Source organism: Nannobrachium achirus (assembly GCF_963921795.1).
Source record: "Nannobrachium achirus genome assembly, chromosome: 17".
Lineage (NCBI taxonomy): Eukaryota > Metazoa > Chordata > Actinopteri > Myctophiformes > Myctophidae > Nannobrachium > Nannobrachium achirus.
Window position 1 is genome coordinate 53,656,083 of NC_137824.1, and position 20,059 is coordinate 53,676,141.

At 42.9% G+C, this 20,059-nt stretch overlaps 1 protein-coding gene across 1 annotated transcript; it reads left to right on the plus strand.

The window, feature by feature from the left end:
* The first annotated feature begins 1,350 nt into the window (after positions 1-1,350).
* g3bp1 (GTPase activating protein (SH3 domain) binding protein 1) lies at positions 1,351-18,765 on the plus strand. The gene is made up of 13 exons (XM_080746808.1): positions 1,351-1,464; positions 6,136-6,253; positions 7,568-7,649; positions 8,175-8,348; positions 10,175-10,265; positions 10,845-10,938; positions 12,393-12,444; positions 12,505-12,699; positions 13,404-13,508; positions 14,897-15,014; positions 15,586-15,711; positions 16,841-16,950; positions 17,876-18,765. The coding sequence occupies exons 2-13, from the start codon at positions 6,159-6,161 to the stop codon at positions 18,128-18,130; spliced, it is 1,497 nt and encodes a 498-aa protein (XP_080602934.1). The 5' UTR covers positions 1,351-1,464; positions 6,136-6,158; the 3' UTR covers positions 18,131-18,765.
* Positions 18,766-20,059: the final 1,294 nt, after the last annotated feature.

Here is a 20,059-nt window from a genome sequence, read left to right on the forward strand (position 1 = left end):
TCCTCAGCGTTTTGCCATAGCATTGTTTTCCTCAGCGTTTTGCCATAGCAATATGTGTGTGTGTGTGTGTGTGTGTGTGTGTGTGTGTGTGTGTAGCCATATTACATCGCCAATTAGGCCTACATCCTAGACATATCTGTAGCCACTTTTCCTCAGCGTTTTGCCATAGCAATGTGTTTTCCTCAGCGTTTTGCCATAGCAATATGTGTGTGTGTGTGTGTGTGTGTGTGTGTGTGTGTGTGTGTGTGTGTGTGTGTGTGTGTGTGTGTGTGTGTGGCCATATTACACCACCAATTACATCCTAGACATATTTGTAGCCACTTTTCCTCAGCGTTTAACTTTTGCCATAGCAATGTGTTTTCCTCAGCATTTGCCATAGCAATATGTGTGTGTGACTATGTGTGTGTGTGTGTGTGTGTGTGTGTGTGTGTGTGTGTGTGTGTGTGTGTGTGTGTGTGTAGCAATATTACATCACCGATTACATCCTAGACCTAGCTATATCCTAGTCTTTTTCCTCAGCGTTTTGCCATAGCAATGTGTGTGTGTGTGTGTGTGTGTGTGTGTGTGTGTGTGTGTGTGTGTGTGTGTGTGTGTGGGTGTGTGTGTGTAGCAGCCTGTATTACATCACCAATTACCAATTGAAGACGTTATGCAAGCACAACCACCGCTCACTTCACATTGGGTGTGATTTTTTTCCCTACATTTTATTCATTGGAAAACCTGTGAAACGGGACATTCTGCATACAGAGCACTTTTACAATAGGTATCCACGATTTTCCTACGCCCCATAGTGCATTGCGCAGACGTTTGCGCCGATCTTCCGCCGCCGATTTACAAGCTCACAACGGGTTGCATCTGCGACGCGACGTGAGCTTGTATGTCTGCTGTTAAACCCGGAAGTTTGGTCCTGATAGTCTCCAGTAAACCCCCGGGGAAAATTGTGGATAAGTAAATGTATTTTGATACCAACGCTTTTGTACTTTTACTCAAGTAGACCTACATTTTAATTCCAAACTTCTAGGACTAGGCCTACTTGTGGCAGAGTATTTCTACATTGCAGTATTGATAGCCTACCTTTTTCTTTATTTTTCTTTCTTTTTTTGTTGTTGTTGAGGAGGGGAGTAAAGAATTGACTCCAATTCTTTACCCTTTTCACTTTTTTTTAGGATGACAGTTTTAAGTACTTTAATTAAGACAGTAAAGAATTGACCTATCATCCAAAAAAAAAAAAGGAACCGGATCCCATCCCATCGTTCATTTCAAAGAGCCGTTCCAAACGACCCGAATCGTTCGCGAACGTCCCGTCTCCAGCAGGCAGCACGTTGTGTGAAGCCGCTAGTCGACCCGACCGCCTGACTGGAGCGGACTGAGCGAGGGAAGGGAAAGGCGATTCAAAAGAAAAATCACTATTCTGTTAAAAAAACAAACTAAAAAACGTCGTTTTTGTGATTATCCGAGCCTCTGGTGAGTGAACAGACACCGTTTATTCCTCTGCTTGTGGTGGAACAGTCTTTAGTATATAACAGTTATATCTGCCTGGGGGTCCTTGTGTGGCTTGCTTCGTCGTGGAGCGAGGAGGAGGGAAGGAAAAAAAAGGCTGCTTTTGGGTGGAATAAAGACAGTGTTTCTCAAACGTTATTAAAATGTCAAGGTCTTCCTCTTCTTAACTCTTTGACAGTGTACAAACCGGGTCCATTTGGTTCCATATGAACACAGTCAGAGTTACATACCCGTTAAAAAGGGTCAATATAACCCACTTTGAGAACCACTGAAGTAAGATGTACTTATTACATTGTAGTAATAACCATGTTTATTATAGGAAAAATGAGTCTCCTAGTCAGTTGTTAACGTATTATGTTTGCCAAGTGCGTTATAGAATGTGTTGCTAACACTAGCTAGGTCAGCTATCTAGCCTTGCTAGCAGCGGCGTCAGTTCGGAAAAAGCTAAGGTATGGCACAAGACACCAGTCATGTTGCCATACCTTAGCAACGGGCACGATTACAGTACATTTTTATTATTTCCCCCCGGTAGCCAAGGTATGGCAGCTGCCATAGCTTGCCATACCCCAATTGACGCCTCTGCCTGCTAGCTGTGTAGCTGTTTGGCTGGCTGTGAGTGTGAGTGAACTGCATGGGGACACGTGCTGCTGGATCTGGGTGTTCTACTTTGGGCCGTCCATTCATTTCCAGCTGCATGCAGCTAAACCTTTTAGCTTCTATTTGAATCAGTCCTATTAACGCCTGTACGCGAGCTTAAACGTTTGGTATTTTGTTGGATATTGGTTCTCAAAGTGTGGATCGGGGACCCCCAGGGGGTCCTTGAGGGAGTTCCAGTGGATCCCCGGCTAAATCATAGATGGGAACCAAATGGACCCGGCCTTGTGGCTAGCTCTGTAACTCTTGAGTGTACAAATGGAACCAAGTAATTGGGGTCTCAAGAGAGATAGAAATGCCATTAAATGGGGTAGCCTAATAATAAATGCATGTCAAACTGGGGTCCTTGAAATTAAAATGGTTGAGTATCACTGCTATAGAGCTGTGAAAATCTTCTCTCGTGGCCCGGGGGGTCCCTGGCATATCTTATCAAATGGGGGTCCGTGCGCGGGCTAATGAGTGTCAGTTTGGGGGTCCTTGACATGAAGTTGGAGAACCACAGTTGTAAGATCAGTGGTCTCTAGTAGTGTGGGCATGGCGTGGCCTTTGTTGTCTCCATGGCTGCTGGCTGCCCCTGCATGCTTTTCCTTTTGGCCTCATCCATTCCTGACATGGCTGCGTGCTGGATTACAAGTTGCCTCATTTGCCTCCAGTCGAACTGTCTATTAAAAGGAGCTAATCCCCACGGTTGGGTTGTCCTGTTGTCTGTAACGTTAAGGTGAACGATTTATTCCAACATATACTCGAGTTCTCTCAACTTCTCTGTCTCTCCCCAATGAACTTGTATATCCCAAAACGAGTGTCTTTCTTATCATGGTGGTTGCTAGGTAGATTATAGCTTGTTGTGTGTTGGTTGCTAAGTGTGCCAATGCAGCAGATGGCCATATAAGTGGTGTGAACAGGTGTGGTTAAATAGTCCATTAACTGTCCCGAAAAGGTCCAGTTGCCTGGCACTGTACAGAGAATAGAGATGTGATTATTTTCTGGCGCAGGGTTATATGAATTGTACTTATAAAAAGTGGAACATCTTGTTACTTAACAATGGAGGCAAGAAATGCCTCAGCCAAATAAGGGGCCTCCTATTTATTGTGCAAGTGTAGTTTGGTTGCACCATCTCAACTACGGTTTGTGACTTGTGAGATGAGGTTATATTGCACATTGAGATTTTTGGGAAAGTAATGTTTCATCCTAATGTTTATGAAATGGTAAAGGCTTTTAGTCAAATGTGTTTGGGTTAGGGCTGTCACGATTATGGCATTTTACATGACATTTAATTGTCATGTGATCAACGATTTAATTGTGTTTTTGTCGTTGACAATTACATTTCTGTTTGGCTTGTAGGCTTTGAAGTTGCACATGGTAGATATGACACATAACCTAAATATACAAAGAAATTACTGACATATTTCAACTTCACACTTAAAAAAGAACATTGATAATGGAAATAGCCGATCTACAAGCTCACAACGCGTTGAGCTTGTAGATCTGCTATTTCCACTATTTTTCACTTTAAAAATAATATATGAAAAATGTTCAACATGGAAACGATTATGACGATTATGAAAAATAATGGCGATTATGTCAAATAACTGCGATTAGATGATTATGTAATAATCGTGACAGCCCTAGTTTGGGTTTCTCTCCAAGGTGCAGTTTATACAGGACTATAGGTCAAATATAATCAACGTATGCCATTCATTTGTGATGTAATGATGACCATACATTGATTTGTGATACATGTGGATATACAAATATTTTTTTCTTCACTTTCAGCATATTGGAGCTTTTCAGTAACAGGGTCAATTTGATTAGACGGTAATGCAGACAGGTTGATTTGACACATCACCATTCACCAGCAATCCTGGTGAGAACAAGGCATCCTGTGATGTTAATGTAGTGCTGTAGTCTGTATTAATTTTCAGCAGTTAAATAGTTTTCTAGGCTGTTCCTGTAACCGCATTCTTTTGGGTGGGATGTTCTTAAGCAAGTGGGCGTTGGTTAAGGTTTTGCCCAAGGACGTGGTTGATAATTAACTCAACTGGACTCATATTAGTTTTAGTTTCACTTTATCTAATAATTTGCTTATCGGCCAACTGTTTTACGTCCGGTCTATTGTATGAGTTTCAACCGTTTCTATTCTATGTGGTCCGACTGAACTGGTATGTCCTTTCGAGACGTGCTGGCAAGTTAAAAGCGCCTCACAACAGTTGGCAACGCGCAGTTGGCAACGTGCTGCGAGGCGTTATAAGCTTGTAGATCGGCTATTTTTGGCAAAGAGGTTTGTTGAGGGAAAAGAAGAGCAGTATTTGACGAAGGTTCAAGTGGTTAATGTATGAAAATACACATTACTCCAACATGATGATAACAGTGTTGTCAAACAAGTCTAAGCTGTCTAAGAAATCTATGAACATTTTGAATCTGCAACACAATTTTATACAATATGCAGTGGGGGTCCCTGCTTCATCTGTCTCTCAGCTAAGGGGTCCTGGGCCTGAAAACATCCCTGTAGGGGACTAAAGACATTACGGTAGTGCGTGTTGCTTTTGTAGTACAACGTGCATGTGTTAAAGCAGCTTGTGCGTTGTTAGATCTACACATTGAACACAAATGGAAAACTATGCGGTGCGATCAAAAGACAAGGGATTGACTGATTGACTGGTAACAACGTGGAACACACTCGATAGTGGATTGCGATCAAATTGACGTAGAGTCAGAGTGATGATAAATGTCTATTATTAATACTCGATATGGATGGATGGCAGAAATAAATGCAACAATCAAGGCAGACTGCTTTTTTTGGGGGGGTGCATATCATAAAACACACCCATGTCCTTCTGAGATATGTTTACGTTGAGCTACCAGTGGTGAGGGGAAAAGGAAAAGGCACCATCACAGTGTCCGCACCAAGGGTATGACAATGTGGTCCTTAGTTAGTGGACATTATGCCGGATATGAGATTTGTCCAACTTGCATGATCAGTGGGGCTGTGCCAAAACGACACACAATCCCGTCGTATTTTGCCACCACGTAATCCACCACATAATGAGCGATGTTTAATACTTTATAACGAACGACACGATGCCCCTGAGCTCGGGTGGAGAAAGGCAGGTTAAATTACTAGAATGGATTAAAGTTCTGGATCTGGACGGGACCCAAATAGATTTTTTCCTTTTACTTTACCAATTAACCACACACAGGCTTGTGGATTTAGTCCAAAATCACTATTGTCTATTTCAATATCCTTTTACCTTTTTTTCATAATGGAAAAGATTTGCTGAGCAGTTACTGGTTACCCAAAGCTGGGGTGTCGATATAGAGTAGTTGGTTAACCAACTACAGGCTACATGTACAAATATTTGGATAGTGTTAAATTTAGCCCACGTTTTAGTTATTTAGCAGAGACCCTTATCGAGAGCTGATTGAGCCGGTCATGCAAGAGTGATGTACGAGTAGCAGAATAGCCCCAGTTTTTTTTAACCCATTTAGGTCTAGACTTATTGACTGCTTTAACCAGTGAAAAATAGCAGATATACAAGCTCACAGCGCGGCACCGAGTGCCGCGCTGCGAGCTTGTAGATCTGCTATTTTTGAAAAAGTCGTGAAAATGTGTGCAAATCTTTGAATATATGTATTTTCAAAGTGAACGTTTGTAACTCACATTTTGCTTCTGGGTGGTCCCTGGAACTAAATATTTTGAGATGCGGGTCTGTGGCCAAATAAATATCATTTTGGGGATCCTTCACATGAAAAGGTTTGAGCACCACAGACATAGTAGTCTCTCAAGAACAGACTAACTGAGCTCTACAAGCTCGCAGATCTACAAGCTCGCAGCGCGGCACTCGGTGCGGCGCTGTGAGCTTGTATATCTGCTATTTTTCAATAGTTAAAGCATAAAATATTGTTACACAATAATGTGTACTTGTTCTAAATGGGTTGTTTAATACTCTGCTAGGGCTGATCCAGTTTGTCCCTTGTTGGCAGATTTTTTCCAGCTGACCAAAGAAATGGTGATGGAGAAGCCAAGTGCCCAGCTGGTCGGGCGGGAGTTTGTCCGACAGTATTACACACTACTCAACCAGGCCCCCGACTACCTCCACAGGTAAGATCATGTAACATGTAGGGCTGTCTCAATTGTTACATAATCGTCTAATCGCAATTATTTGACATAATCGTGATTCTTTTTCATAATCGTTTCGTGCCATGGTATTGGTCCGAAGGTTCATTAGCCCTACAAGCTCACAACGCATCGCGACGCGTTGTGAGCTTGTAGATCGTCTATTTCCACTATCAATGTGCTTTTTTAAGTATAATGTTGTCAAATATGTCAGTAATTTCTTTGTATATTTTGTCCATGTGTCATATCTACCATGTGCAACTTAAAAGCCTAAAAGCCAAACAGAAATGTAATTGTCAACGACAAAAACACAATTGAATCGTTAATCGCAGTTATATGAGTGACAATTAATCGTCATGTAAAATGTCATAATCGTGACAGCCCTAGTAACATGAAGCATCGACCATTTTGGATGATGCTTTAGTTTTAACCACTTGGAACTTCAGCATCCCTATTCGAGGGGACCATTGAGTCATTATGAGCTTGCAGATTGGGTATTTTCAGCAAAGAGATTTGGTAAAGAAGTAAAAACAAAGAAAATCACACAAAGTGCAAAGCAACCCAGGTTCGTTTCACTAAGTATAGAGCGGACGGTTAAATCGGCTGCCTGCTTCTCAGGGCGTAGCCTATTTATATTACTCCCTCACTTGTACATCATGACTAGCGTTCTCAGCGGGCCTGAAAATTAAGGCCCGGCCCTAACTGGGCCGGCCTGAGGCCCGAAAACATCGGGTCGGGTATGGTCGAGTTTGGAAAGAATTTGAGAACGACTAATAGTAATAAAATAAAATAAATATCTTTACTTTTTTCATTGAGCCCGAGGCCCTACCCGGCCCGACTAAATAGCATACATTTTTACCCTACCCTAAATGTCGCGTCGTGTTCGGGTATGGTCAGAATTTGAGAACTCTAATCATGATGACTGGCAAGTTAACCCAAAAGACAAAACACGTGTGTACAAGTCAATTGGCCCTGTGCATAACTGTAGTAACACGTTTTTCAGTTCATTTCCCCATAGCTAGGTTTGATTGGCTCGGCAACAGGTTTGAACCGGAAACACACACCACCTTCACATGTGTACCCATTTCAAATCTGCTGCTGATCCAATCAAACCACTCCATGCGGAAAAGAATACGAACAGGAAACGGATTGCTACCACCTTCTGAAAAACCTGGGACTTCAGTTACGCACAGAGCCTATTGTGTGGATATACTGTAGTGTATATTATAACCATTTTGTTGCTTTTGTTAAAGTGCTGTCTGAGTGACCACTGGACTCTATGAACCTTGTTTTTTATAGGTTTTATGGCAAGAACTCATCCTATGTGCATGGAGGCCTGGACAATAATGGCAAACCTGTGGAGCCTGTCTACGGGCAATCTGTAAGTCTCAATTCACTCAAACACTACTGTAGATGCAAAATCTCCATTAAGTTAACTGATTGGGGCTTGGATTGGGCTGCAACCATAACCAAACTAGGAGTCACATATCATCGTTGCCGGGTAGAAACCTTGTATGTCCAAAACCGTTTGTTTTGTATTTATCATTTTAAAAACGATTTAAACTAGTGAAAACAGCCGATCTACAAGCACAACAGCCAATCTACAAGCCGATCTACAAGCCGATCTACAAGCACACAACGCCTCGCGGTGCGAGGCATTGTGTGCTTGTAGATCTGCTTGTAGATCTGCTGTTTTCTCTACTTTTGTGCGACGGCCTTGTATGATGAAGCAGGGCTTTGCTTTGCGAAATAAATTACATATTTGAAACTTGGAGATACGAGGTTTCTGCCCGACAGTGACGATATCATAGATGACTGACATCACAGGGTCACCACATTTAAGTTCCCACGTCATTTCCAAGGTTCACATGATAATGTTTTTTTTTTTTCTCCTATCCCTTCCCAGGAGATCCATAAGAAGGTGATGGCCCTGAGCTTCCGAGAGTGCCACACCAAGATCAGGCACGTGGACGCCCATGCCACGCTGAACGAGGGCGTGGTGGTGCAGGTGATGGGAGAGCTTTCCAACAACATGCAGCCTATGAGGAAGTTCATGCAAACCTTCGTGCTGGCACCTGAGGTGGGTGGTTGTTGTGGTTTGACAGTCAATCCCAAAGCACAATTACCCACATTTTAGACATTCTGCCCATATTGTAATCCAGAGCGACTTGGAGGAATCACAACCCTAGAACTCCTTACTCCTTACTTCAGTCCCTAGATCAGGGGTTCCCAAACCTTTTTGTCTCAGGGCACCCCATAAATATTTTTTTAATCCGAGGCACCCTTATATTATAATTTTCACTCCCAAGCACCTTATATTTATAGCATATCGTCGTTGTCGGGTGGAAACCTTGTATGTCCAAAACCGTTCGTTTTTTATTTATCATTTATAAAATGTACTAAACTAGTGAAAACAGCAGATCTACAAGCACACTGCGAGGCGTTGTGTGCTTGTAGATCGGCTGTTTTCACTAGTTTTGTGCGACAGTCTTGTATGATGAAGCAGGGCTTTACTTTACCAAAAGACGTACACATTTGAAACTTGGAGATACGAGGTTTCTGCCCGACAGTGACGATATTTTAGTGATTATGTTGCGAGGAAAACGTTGAGATAATAGCCATTTTGGTTAGAACTGACTGAAAATAACTTTGTACTTCAAGTTTAAAATGATACTAAATATTTTTTCAAGTGTCCAAATAAATTCTATCAAATTATCTCGCGGCACCCCTGGACTGCCGTCACGGCACCCCAGGGTGCCCTGTCACCCACTTTGAAAACCCCTGCCCTAGATCACCAGCATCACAATTAACCACGACTAGGTGAGAGGGCTCAGGCAAGAAAGACTCCTGTGGTTAAAAAAGAAGGAAGAAAATAAGGTTAATATAAGGCCATGTGCTACAGTAGTAACATAATCGGGAGTCAACAATTCTTAAGTTAAATCTATTCATGTTTCTTGCAGGGCATTGTACAAACTGTTACACAAAGGTTTATTTTATATTTTCTGACACTGTTGAAACCGTAAGATTACCTCATCAAAAGTACTTGATGATAAAAAATCTTAAGCCTCGTCTGGTAGTTTCATTTTGGATTTATTGTTTCTTGTATGTTTAAAATCTTAACACTCTCAAGTCAAAGAGCGGCTCCCAACGTGGTGCATTGAAATTGTGGGGCGGCCATAGCTGAATGGTTAGGGAGCCTGCCTGGGGAACCAGTTCCCCTGGTTGTCCCTGGTTCGATTCCAGGCCAGGATAATGTCGATGTGTGTCCCTGAGCAAGACTCTTAACCCCTAATTGCTCACGCGCTCCTTGTGGGCTGCGAAGCAGCTGGGTTGGGCTGCAAATACTGAATTTCCCTCGCGGGAGGAGTAGGTAATTATTATTATTATTATCATGAATAATGTATGACTCATTTGATTGACTGGGATTCACAAATTCAAATTGTGGTTTACACACATTCAAATAATCAATCCTGATTATTAATCGAGTAAAAAGGATGGCAGAGATGTGGATGGTTGTTTTAAGATAGCCAATTCTTTCTTCAAATTGCTCCATGACTCACTGTATTAGCCCATCAAGAGCGAATGGTTTATAAGGGGTATATAAGGACCACTTTCTTGTAGTTGAGCACAATGGGTTTCAGTGGGGTTCACCATTCCTCACACCAATAACCCTACTGTGATAGAGCTTTCAGTGTGGCAGCCCCTTCCCTCTGGAACTCTCTCCCCATGGAGATTTGCTAGACATCAACATTGGACACTTTCAAGTCTGCACTGACGAGAGAATTGTTCACTCAGGCTTTTGGCAAATAGTTAGTTTATTTTTGTAATTGTAAAGTGTCCTTGGATTTTTCAAAGGCGCTACATAAATTCAAGTTATAATGATCAAAATCTTGTGTTTGTCTGCAGGGTACCGTCGCAAACAAGTTCTATGTTCACAATGATGTGTTCCGTTACCAAGATGAGGTGTTTGGAGATTCGGACTCGGAACCCCCTGAAGGTGAGATCCACTTATGGTGATTAAAACTGGCCAGCGGTGCCCCAGCAATGTCACAACAGTGAAAACACAACAATAACTTACAGATAAATTAAAGGAAAAAATCTCACCGACAACAAAGAAGGCAAGAATGCCTTCTTTGTCCCTTGAGTTTGCCAGAAGTCACAACTGTTTTTTAACCCAAAAAGGCAAATTCCAGAACAGTAGCACTATGTAGGCTGTATAATTGTTCCTGGGTAGTTGTGTTGGTAATGGTATATTCTTTAACTACTTACATTTTATTACTTAGTTGACTCTTAGTTATTACTCAAGGTAACCCGAGTTGGTCCACTCCTTTTCCCCCCTCTATACCAAATCTCTTAGCTGAAAATAACTAATCTGCGACACCATGTAAGCTTATAGATCGGTTATTTTCGAGTAAGGTTTGGCCCAGAATAGGGACGCTAGGCTTCATAGTTATTAGATAACATATACATATAGGGATTGAAAATATTTAACGTTCACAAAGTGAAGTCAGGAAGTAAACGCAACCATATATAGATCTGTGTAACTGAACCATGGCCTCGTGGTGGTGCGTTGCAGAGTCTGAGGACGAGGTAGAGGAGCTGGAGGAGACGGTGCCTTCTCCTGAGGTGACCCAGGATGAGGCTGCAACCTTCTACGAACAGACACCCTGGTATGTAGCCTGGGAGGCTCTCTCCATTCCGACATGTCGCCACTCCGAAATTGACTTCTTATTGTCGGAGTGGCGACACTCCCATGGGCCTAAGGTTTAGGGTTAGGGTTAGAGATAGGGTTAGTGTCGGAATGGAGACATGTCGGAAAGGAGACATGTCGGAGTGGAGAGATGCACTCATGTACCACAGGGTTCATTTGACCACTGAGTATTGTTGTTGTTGTTGACTACCTGTTTGTCCCCATTTGTTTTCTTTAAAAGAACCATTTAATGGAAAACGGGTTTTCTAAGCCAATAATTTGATCAGCCTGCTTTGTTCCCTATGGAGACACAAAGAGTCTCCTCAAATTATTGATTTAGCAATGCATCAAAAACAAAAATATCCTTGGTCATTTTGGGGGTGAACTATCTCTTTAATGTTATTAGATTATTATAATTTTTTTCTTTCTTCTTTTTCTGTGCCACGAAAAGATTTATTATTAAAAAGGAGTTTAGCCGCGCACACACACTCGTAGCTGCCGATGCAAACTTTTTTATTAGGACAGAGAGAAGTGGACCAACGTTTCGGACAGCCTAGCTGCCTTCTTCAGGGTCCATTACCCTGAAGCTACGAGTGTGCGGCTAAAATCATTTTTAATAGTGTGTGTTCCTTTGGCTGGCACCTCACAAGGATATCATGAAAAGATGTACTGTCATTATCGGCAGCATTCTGCCTGTAACAGTACATGTAGGGGTGGGAGATATGGTGATAATTATCGTTGAGACCATACAATGTCTCCACAATATGCCTTTTCAGAGGTATCGTATATATCGTGATACAATTGAGGGAGCCTTGTAAGAAATCCTGTTTAATCGTTGCAGAGATTTGTTGCAAAATTCAATAAACTCGCATTTTGGTCTAAATCAGCGGTTCTCAAACTTTAAAATGTCAAGGTCTCCACTTAACTCTGACAGTATACAAATGAAACCAAATGGACCCGTAAGGGTCCATTTGGTTTCATTTGTATACTGTCAGAGTTACATACTTGTAAAGTTCAAATTAGACCTCCCAAAAGGAACCCAGAGAGTCTAGTTTTTGTCAAGTAACTTGAAAAATAACCATAAAAACCAAAGTGAAAAAGAATCGTGATAAGATTGTGTATCGTGATACCGCTTGGGAAAATATTGTGATATTGTATTTTTCCATATCGCCCACCCCTAAGTACATGACAGTCACAGTAAAGGCCTGTCCATACTTTGACCGAAACCACCCTTTTTCGGTCAAAAGGTAAGGTTCGACTACAAAATGACGTCACTTGCGACTTCTGAAAAGCATTAGACCGAATGAGAGTTCGGAAATTTGCACGTCGGGAAGTCCAACTCGCCGAACATTTCGGTCAAAGTATGGAGAGGCCTTAACGGTTGCAGACATGATTGTTCTCTCAAACTCTGGTCCTCCTGGCCCTCCTCTGCAGCTCAGAACCAGTGGTCCCAGGAGAGCAGGAGGAAGAGGAGGAGGAAGAGGAAGAAGAGGAGGAGGAGGTGGTGGTTGTGGCGGCGGCCAGCCCTGAGCCCGAGGTGGAGGAGGTGGAGAAGGAGGTGGAGCCCACGGCCATAGAGCTTAAGGCGGAGGTCCTGCTGGAGGCCCAGCCGGAGCCACACGCTCCTGCCGAGGAGCCCACGGAGAAGAGCCCCACCCCCGTCCCCTCCCCCGCTGCAGACCCCGCCCCCGCTGCCTCACCTGACCCCGCCCCCGCTGCCTCTGCTCCGGAGGAGAACAGGGTATGGTTTTCTGCTTTCTGCCGTCTCATAATGGTCCCTGGTTTTATGTCTTGAATGAATGGCACCAATATGTATTTTTTATCCAATTTGTATCTAGAAGTAATGTATGCAGATCCCTTTCCATGTAAAGTGGGACATATTATGGTTTAATTGTGACCGAAGGTCGCAGTTTACCATGAGAAATGTCACAGCTTGTCGGTCCGCATGTAGACGTGTACACATTTTCTCTATGGGAAACTCATAGCCCGTAAAAATATGTCATCATGATAAATCCTTTTATGCCCATATATGGAGTTCCTGATGTCATCAATATTAATGATGCCCTGTTAGAGAGATCCCTATGATGCCAGGGGGAACAAATCCCTTTTATGCCCATGTATGGAGATCTCTGTGATGCCAGGGGAACAAATCCCTTTCATGCCCATATATGGAGATCCCTGATGTCCACAATCTCTGATGTCCACAGCCCTGTTGTCCACATCACTGTGGCGCGGCCTCGCCCTTTAGGGCAAGGTCGCTTGTCTCCCTGAGGTGTCTTACTAGTAGCTTATCTACAGAATAATAAGATTTGTAAACTATAGAAAATCCACTTTTCGCGTACCTCATACCATCTTGCGTTGTTGCACGTAACACGCTTGAGCTTTGTATGAATGTCTTAGCTAGTGTGTGACCTCCAGTTCTGACTTGTCTCCTGTCCTCTGCAGCCGTTCTCATGGGCATCAGTGACCAGTAAGAACCTTCCTCCCAGCGGGTCGGTACCAGTATCGGGGATCCCCCCTCACGTCATCAAAGTCACCCCAACAGCACCGGTAGGTCGACAGCAGCCAGCTCGGCACAAAACCAAATCTACTAAGCTTGCATCGATTCCCAACCACTTGGTCCATTCCACACCCAGAGAATGACCGTAATACAGGGGTCTTCAACGTTTTCAGGCCAAGGACCCCTTAGCTCTGAGAGAGATGAAGCAGGGACCCCCACTACATATCGTATACAATTGTGTTGCAGATGTACATGGATTAGTTCTTGAACAGTTTGGGACTTGATAGCACTATCATCTGTGTAGGTTGGATTAATGTGTATTTGTATTTTCCTATATTTAACCACTTGAACTGTCAATACCTACTAGTCTGCTCTTCTTTTCCCTCTACACCAAACCTCTGTGCCAAAAAAAAATAGCTGATGATGTGATGTGAGCTTGTAGATCTGCTATTTTTTTGGCTAGTGTTCCACTAAGAATAGGGATCCTAGGGATCAAGTGATCAAACATGATCACACAAAGATTTGGCGTACCCCCTGTAGTAACTCTGAGGACCCCCCAGGGGTCCCGGACCCCATGTTGAAGATCTCTCCCGTAATTATGGGTGTTGATTTTTTACATATTGGTTCCTGAATTCACAGGTCTTTGAAACCAGTTGAGAACCTCTACTACAGAGAATGTATAATGGACCCGTTCAGATCAACAGTACATCAGATTTGTTCTACTTAGCCTCTATTTGGTATAAGCCTATTTGCACATACTAATGCCTGAGATTATGAGTTGTCCATCTATATTCAGTATAAATTAAGCCTAATGATGGGGCTTTGGAACCTTGATCTCAGTAGTGGCAAATCCTCCAGTGGTTTCAGCTAGAATGTGTTCTATTTATCAGTTACCAAAAAACATTTTTTTTTTGTCGAAACAAAAGACATGGGTATGTCAGATAAAATCTCATCTGACTTCCCATCCCAAGTGCAGCCCTAGGCAAAGTAGGTAGTCCCTCACAAAAACATGCAGTAATCCTGGTCTCTATACTGCCTCCCCCTGGCCAACTCCTGGCCAATGGAGGGGAAAGGAACTTGTTGGAATAACGTGTTCCTTCCACGCAGTACGTCCAACCGGGGAAACTCCCCCCTGTCAGGTGAAAAGAAGCAGCTTGGACTCCTCGAGAATAGAAGGAAGCATGAGGTCAGTCCGTTGCTCTCCCCAGGTTGGCAGAGGAAGTGTAGCGCCCAGGATTACATTAGACAATTGACACTGGGTGAAAAAAAAGGAAACAAAATGGGTTAAAAAATCGTGAGAAATTAGTAAAAAAGTAAGAAAGAAAGTTAAAAAAAGGAAAAAAAAAACCTTTGGCTGTTGTCTGTCCAACTGGCCAGCCTGTCACTTTTATCAAAAGGGTGAATCATGAAAATCTCACATGAGGACTGGTGATTTCAGGCCAGAGTGGAGGTGAAGTCCGAGGCCCAGTCAACAGCACAGAGACCACAGAGAGACCAGAGACCAAGAGAACAGAGGCCTGGGGGTCCTCCAGCTGTACACAGAGGCCCCAGACCAGGTACTGCACACTGCAGCACACACTGCTTAACCCCACATTATTTTATGCTAGTAACTCGCGGCACTGAGTGCCGTGCTGCGCGCTTGTAGATCTGCTATTTTTTTATTTATTTTTATTTTTATTAATTTTTTGCATTTAATTCAAAAGTCTTTGAATATATCTTTTTAAAAGCGAACATTTTTAACTGAAATATTTGCTTCTGGGTGGTCCCTGGAACAACATATTTTGAGATGGGGGGGGGGGGGGGGGGGGGGGTCTGCGGCCCATTACATGTAATTTTGGGGGTCCTTGACATGAAAAAGTTTGAGAACCACTGATTTAGAAGAAGGATTTAGACGACATTTATAGAATCGGGTCAAAAATATACGATTAAAAAAAATAGCAGATCTATTTTTTTTTATAGTTAAAGCATACAATAATGGTTAAAGTGGTTCAAATCTAAAGTGACGCAGATTCGCGTTCAGGCCTCAATGTCTTGACACACACGGGTAAAATGTGGCTTATTTCCTCCACATGGACCACCCCATGCACCCGTGTTGGTCAGTTGAATATCTATGGTCTCTGTTTTCAGTGCGGGAAGGCGAGCAGGGAGAGCCAGAGGTGCGACGGGTGATCAGGTACCCTGATGCCCACCAACTGTTTGTAGGAAACGTCCCCCATGACGTGGACAAGGCTGAGCTCAAGGAGTTCTTTGAACGTAAGTATATTTATTTGCTTTATTTGCCTAGACAGTGCTGATGTACTGTATATTCATATAATGTGGAAAAAACTGCACTTATGTTTAGGATATTCTCATGAACAATCAATATGTTTTATGAATATTGTAAGAAAGGGATTTGAACAGCTAAACTTTCCCCACCACACGTTCAGTTGAGCAGTATCATAATGTCTGGAGTGGAGGATGTCAATCCCGCTAAAAACACCTACATTTGTGGATTAAACTTCTCTACGACGAATTTCCTTCTTTTGGATTACATACATTGAATGGTAGTCAAGAGACTGCAGAGAGAGAAAAGTTACCAGGCTTAACAAAATAGACCTACTGATGATTGGTTGTCATCCGTATAACTTTACTGAATCTTCAATTAATTCAGTAGCCTCTGCCAAAACTTTCAGTGATTTTTACCTTATTTTCTGTGACCAGATGTCAACACAGCGATCGTCTTTTCTTTCACCCGGAAAAGAAGATGTGGAACTGTGATAATCTTTGCTTTAGTTATGGTCCGTACTAGAAAGAGTCAGAGATACAGTATCTGAATTTCATAACATTGAGGTAGGCAGTATTAGTGATGTGTCGTTCATGAGTGATTCGTTCATAAGAATCGAATCATTAGCGAGACTCGTGAACGATTCGTTCAAATCCCTGAAATGTGTTGTTCCCCCTAATAGCCCCCGGCACACAGGACGGGAGTGCGGGCTGTACTCGCAACGTAATAAAAACGCTCCCGCGATTGTGTTTTTCACGGGACGATCGCGCTATGAACGAATCATTTGAACGGATCATTACCGTGAACCTGAACGAAATGATTTGTTCACAATTACATTGTGTTCAATCTATGTTTTGCGATATTTTAGTATTTCAGCATGAATGATGATGCATTTTGTATCATATGAGTCATCATGCTGTATCATATGATGCAAAATGCATCATCATTCATGCTGAAATACTAAAATATCTCAAAACACAGATTGAACAGGGTTGACTCAGGATTGTGTTGATCTTTTCCCAAACAACAATAAAATAAGATCTGGTTGTCCCAGAGGTGAATTGGCCCTTTAAACATGTGTTGATGCCCCGCATGTGACGTCTAACTCCTTCCTTGCAGAGTATGGCACCGTCCTGGAGCTCAGGATCAACAGTGGTGGGAAGCTGCCTAACTTTGGCTTTGTGGTGTTTGATGACTCGGAACCTGTACAGAAGATCCTCAGCAACAGGGTAAGAATGATACACATGTTGAACTAGGGCTGTCACGATTATGACATTTTACAAGACGATTAATTGTCACTCAAATAATTGTGTATTTGTCGTTGACAAATTATGTTACTGTGGAAAATAGACGACAATAGCCTATAATGTTTATTATTATGATTATCCAACGTCTATACTCGCTCCGCCACACTGTGTGATCATCATCATCATCACCTCTGCTCTACCGCAGCAGCGAGTCCCCACACTTTCCGTGTTGAAGTTAAACTTAAATAAAAATTATCGAAAATGGTATCGAAAAGGGTATCGTATCGATTCCCAGGTATCGAAAAAGGTATCGTATCGATTCAAAGGTGAACGATACCCATCCCTAGTGGGTGATATGGAAAAATACAATATCACAATATTCTTCCAAACTGTATCACAATACACGATCTTATCATGATTCTTTTTCATGTTGGTTTTAATGGTTCTTTTTCATGTTACTTAACAGTACAACCACCTGCAAGGTAACAAAAACTAAAAGAAAAAGTAGGAACAGACCATTTAGACCAGTGGTCCTCAAAGTGGGGTCCAGGGACTAAATTGACCCTTACAACTATGTAACTCTGACAGTATACAAATGAAACCAAATGGACCCTTAGGGTCCATTTGGTTTCATTTGTATACTGTCAGAGTTAAGGGGAGATCTTGACATTTTAAGAAGTTTGAGAACCACTGATTTAGACCAAAATGTTGGTTTAAATGGATTCTGCAATGAATCTATTTTAACAATTCAAGATTTTTTCATAAGGCTCCCTCATTGTTTCACGATATATACAATATCTCTGAAAAGGCGTGGAGATCGTGGAGACATTGTATCGTCTCAGCGATATTTGTCACAATATCGCCCACACCCCTACTCACCGCATGTCTCCTCACTTCGCTCCTCCAGCCCATCAAGTTCCGTGGTGACGTGCGTCTCAACGTGGAGGAGAAGAAGACTCGTTCGGCCCGGGAGGGAGACAGGAGGGACATACGGCCCAGGGGTCCCGGTGGCCCCGGGGGTCCCCGAGAGAGGATAGGGGGAGGAGGAGGACCGCGGGGCCCACCCACCCGTGGAGGCATGGCACAGAAACCCAGCTTCGGCTCCGGACGGGGATCAGCGGGACCCAGCGAGGGTCGATACTCTGGCGGCCCCCGCCAGTGAGGCAACCGTCTGTGGGGCTTGGCAAAGGCTCTCCAAATCTGAGCTGACTTATCTTTTTGGAAATGGATTTCGATTACTTCTTATGGTTTCTTTTTGTCTGGTATGGTGGGGGGAAACCGATTGGACCAGGTTTTGAAATAAGAGAGAGGGTAGGAAATCTGACATCTAGACAAAATCTGTCTACATATTGTTTAGTTGAATTATGTTTACACGTTGGAATTATCATGCGTCATGTATCCAGATTGTCTAGGAATTTAGGAGGAAGCCACGTTGATACAAACGAGTTGAACTCTGACCATTTGCGATGCCGTGGCCATGTCCGCTTTGATCCTCCGCACCCTGCCCTCTCCCGACAGACAGGCTTAAAGGAGACCCTGTGGAGAAGTATGCTGAAAGGATTTCTGTTAGTAAGTGAGCCCAGGTTGTAGTGGAGAGCCCTCTCCGCCAGTGCCAAGTCCTCGCCAGCTCCTGCTGAACTCGCCAGCCACTCTACCATCTCTATCAAAGTTGGCTGCCCCACCCCTTTCCTCTTCTTCCTCTTCCTTATCGTCACTGTCGGGCAGAAACCTCGTATCTCCAAGTTTCAAATGTGTACATTTTTTTTGCCAAGCAAAGCCCTGCTTCTTCACACAAGGCCGTCGCACAAAAGTAGTGAAAACAGCCGATCTACGAGCACACAACGCCTCGCACCGCGAGGCGTTGTGTGCTCGTAGATCGGCTGTTTTCACTAGTTTAAATCATTTTGATAAAATGATTAATACAAAACAAACGGTTTTGGACATACAAGGTTTCCACCCGACAACGACGTTATGCATGGTTTATACTTGGTTGCTCACTCCAAATACAAGCTTGTGTGGCAGTGCAACACTAGCACCCGACAGTTTATCAAGGAAAAGAAAGGCATCTAGCCGATCTACAACCTCACAGGGCAACGCGACACGTTGTGAGCTTGTAGCTGGGCTGTTGTCGTTGCTTTTGAGGGACACTGTACTTCAGTATATGAAATATATATATATATATGTATATATATATCAAAACGCACATCAGGATTAACTCATTGCCTGAGTTTGACGAGTTTCGTGTTTTGACGCTGGGTGGCGCTGTTTGCTAGCCTATGGTTCACCAATTATCTCCCGAATCCACTGGACGTGACCTGACACGTCGATCATGTAACCGGAACAAAAAGAAAATATTTTTTTGTAATAAAAAAACAAAACATAATGGATGTATATGTGGCGACGATCTGGACGCAAGGTTGACGCGAAAGCCTCTAATCTTTCAAATGGACGGTCGCATCTGGACAAGGATTATTTTTCCGATTCCGAAGTTTGGTGAAAAACGCTCTGAATCCTGGCAGTCAATGAGTTAAGCCAGCGGTTCTCAACCTGGGGGTCCCCAAATTATTTTGGAGGGTCCCCAGATGATTAACTTAATGTGCAACATTGTTTTCTCACTCAACAGTAAACAAACCAACATAAAGTTTAAGTGTATAGAGGGATCTGCACGTTTTTAAAGTGACAATTTGAGGACTTTTTTAATACCTCTAAAATGACAAATTAAACATTGGCCAACATTGGTCAATAATTTTTAGAGGCAGAAATTATGAAAATAGCGTTTGCGAGGCATTGTGAGCATGTAGATCTGCCATTTTCACAATATAACCGTGTTATACAAAATGTAATGCCTCAACACTTGGTCGGGGGGGGTCCCCAATTAAAATATGATTATTTTGGGGGTCGCGGCCTGAAAAGGTTGAGAACCACTGAGTTAAGCGATAGAATAACCGGTGTGAAAATAATTGATAGTTGACACCCTACCCGCAACTAAGTATAAACCACGCTTTATCCACTGCTTTTTCATTTCCGATCCCAGGATTCTTAGAATGTCACTCCACCTCTGTCCTCTTCCTCCACTCCGCCCTTTCCCCCA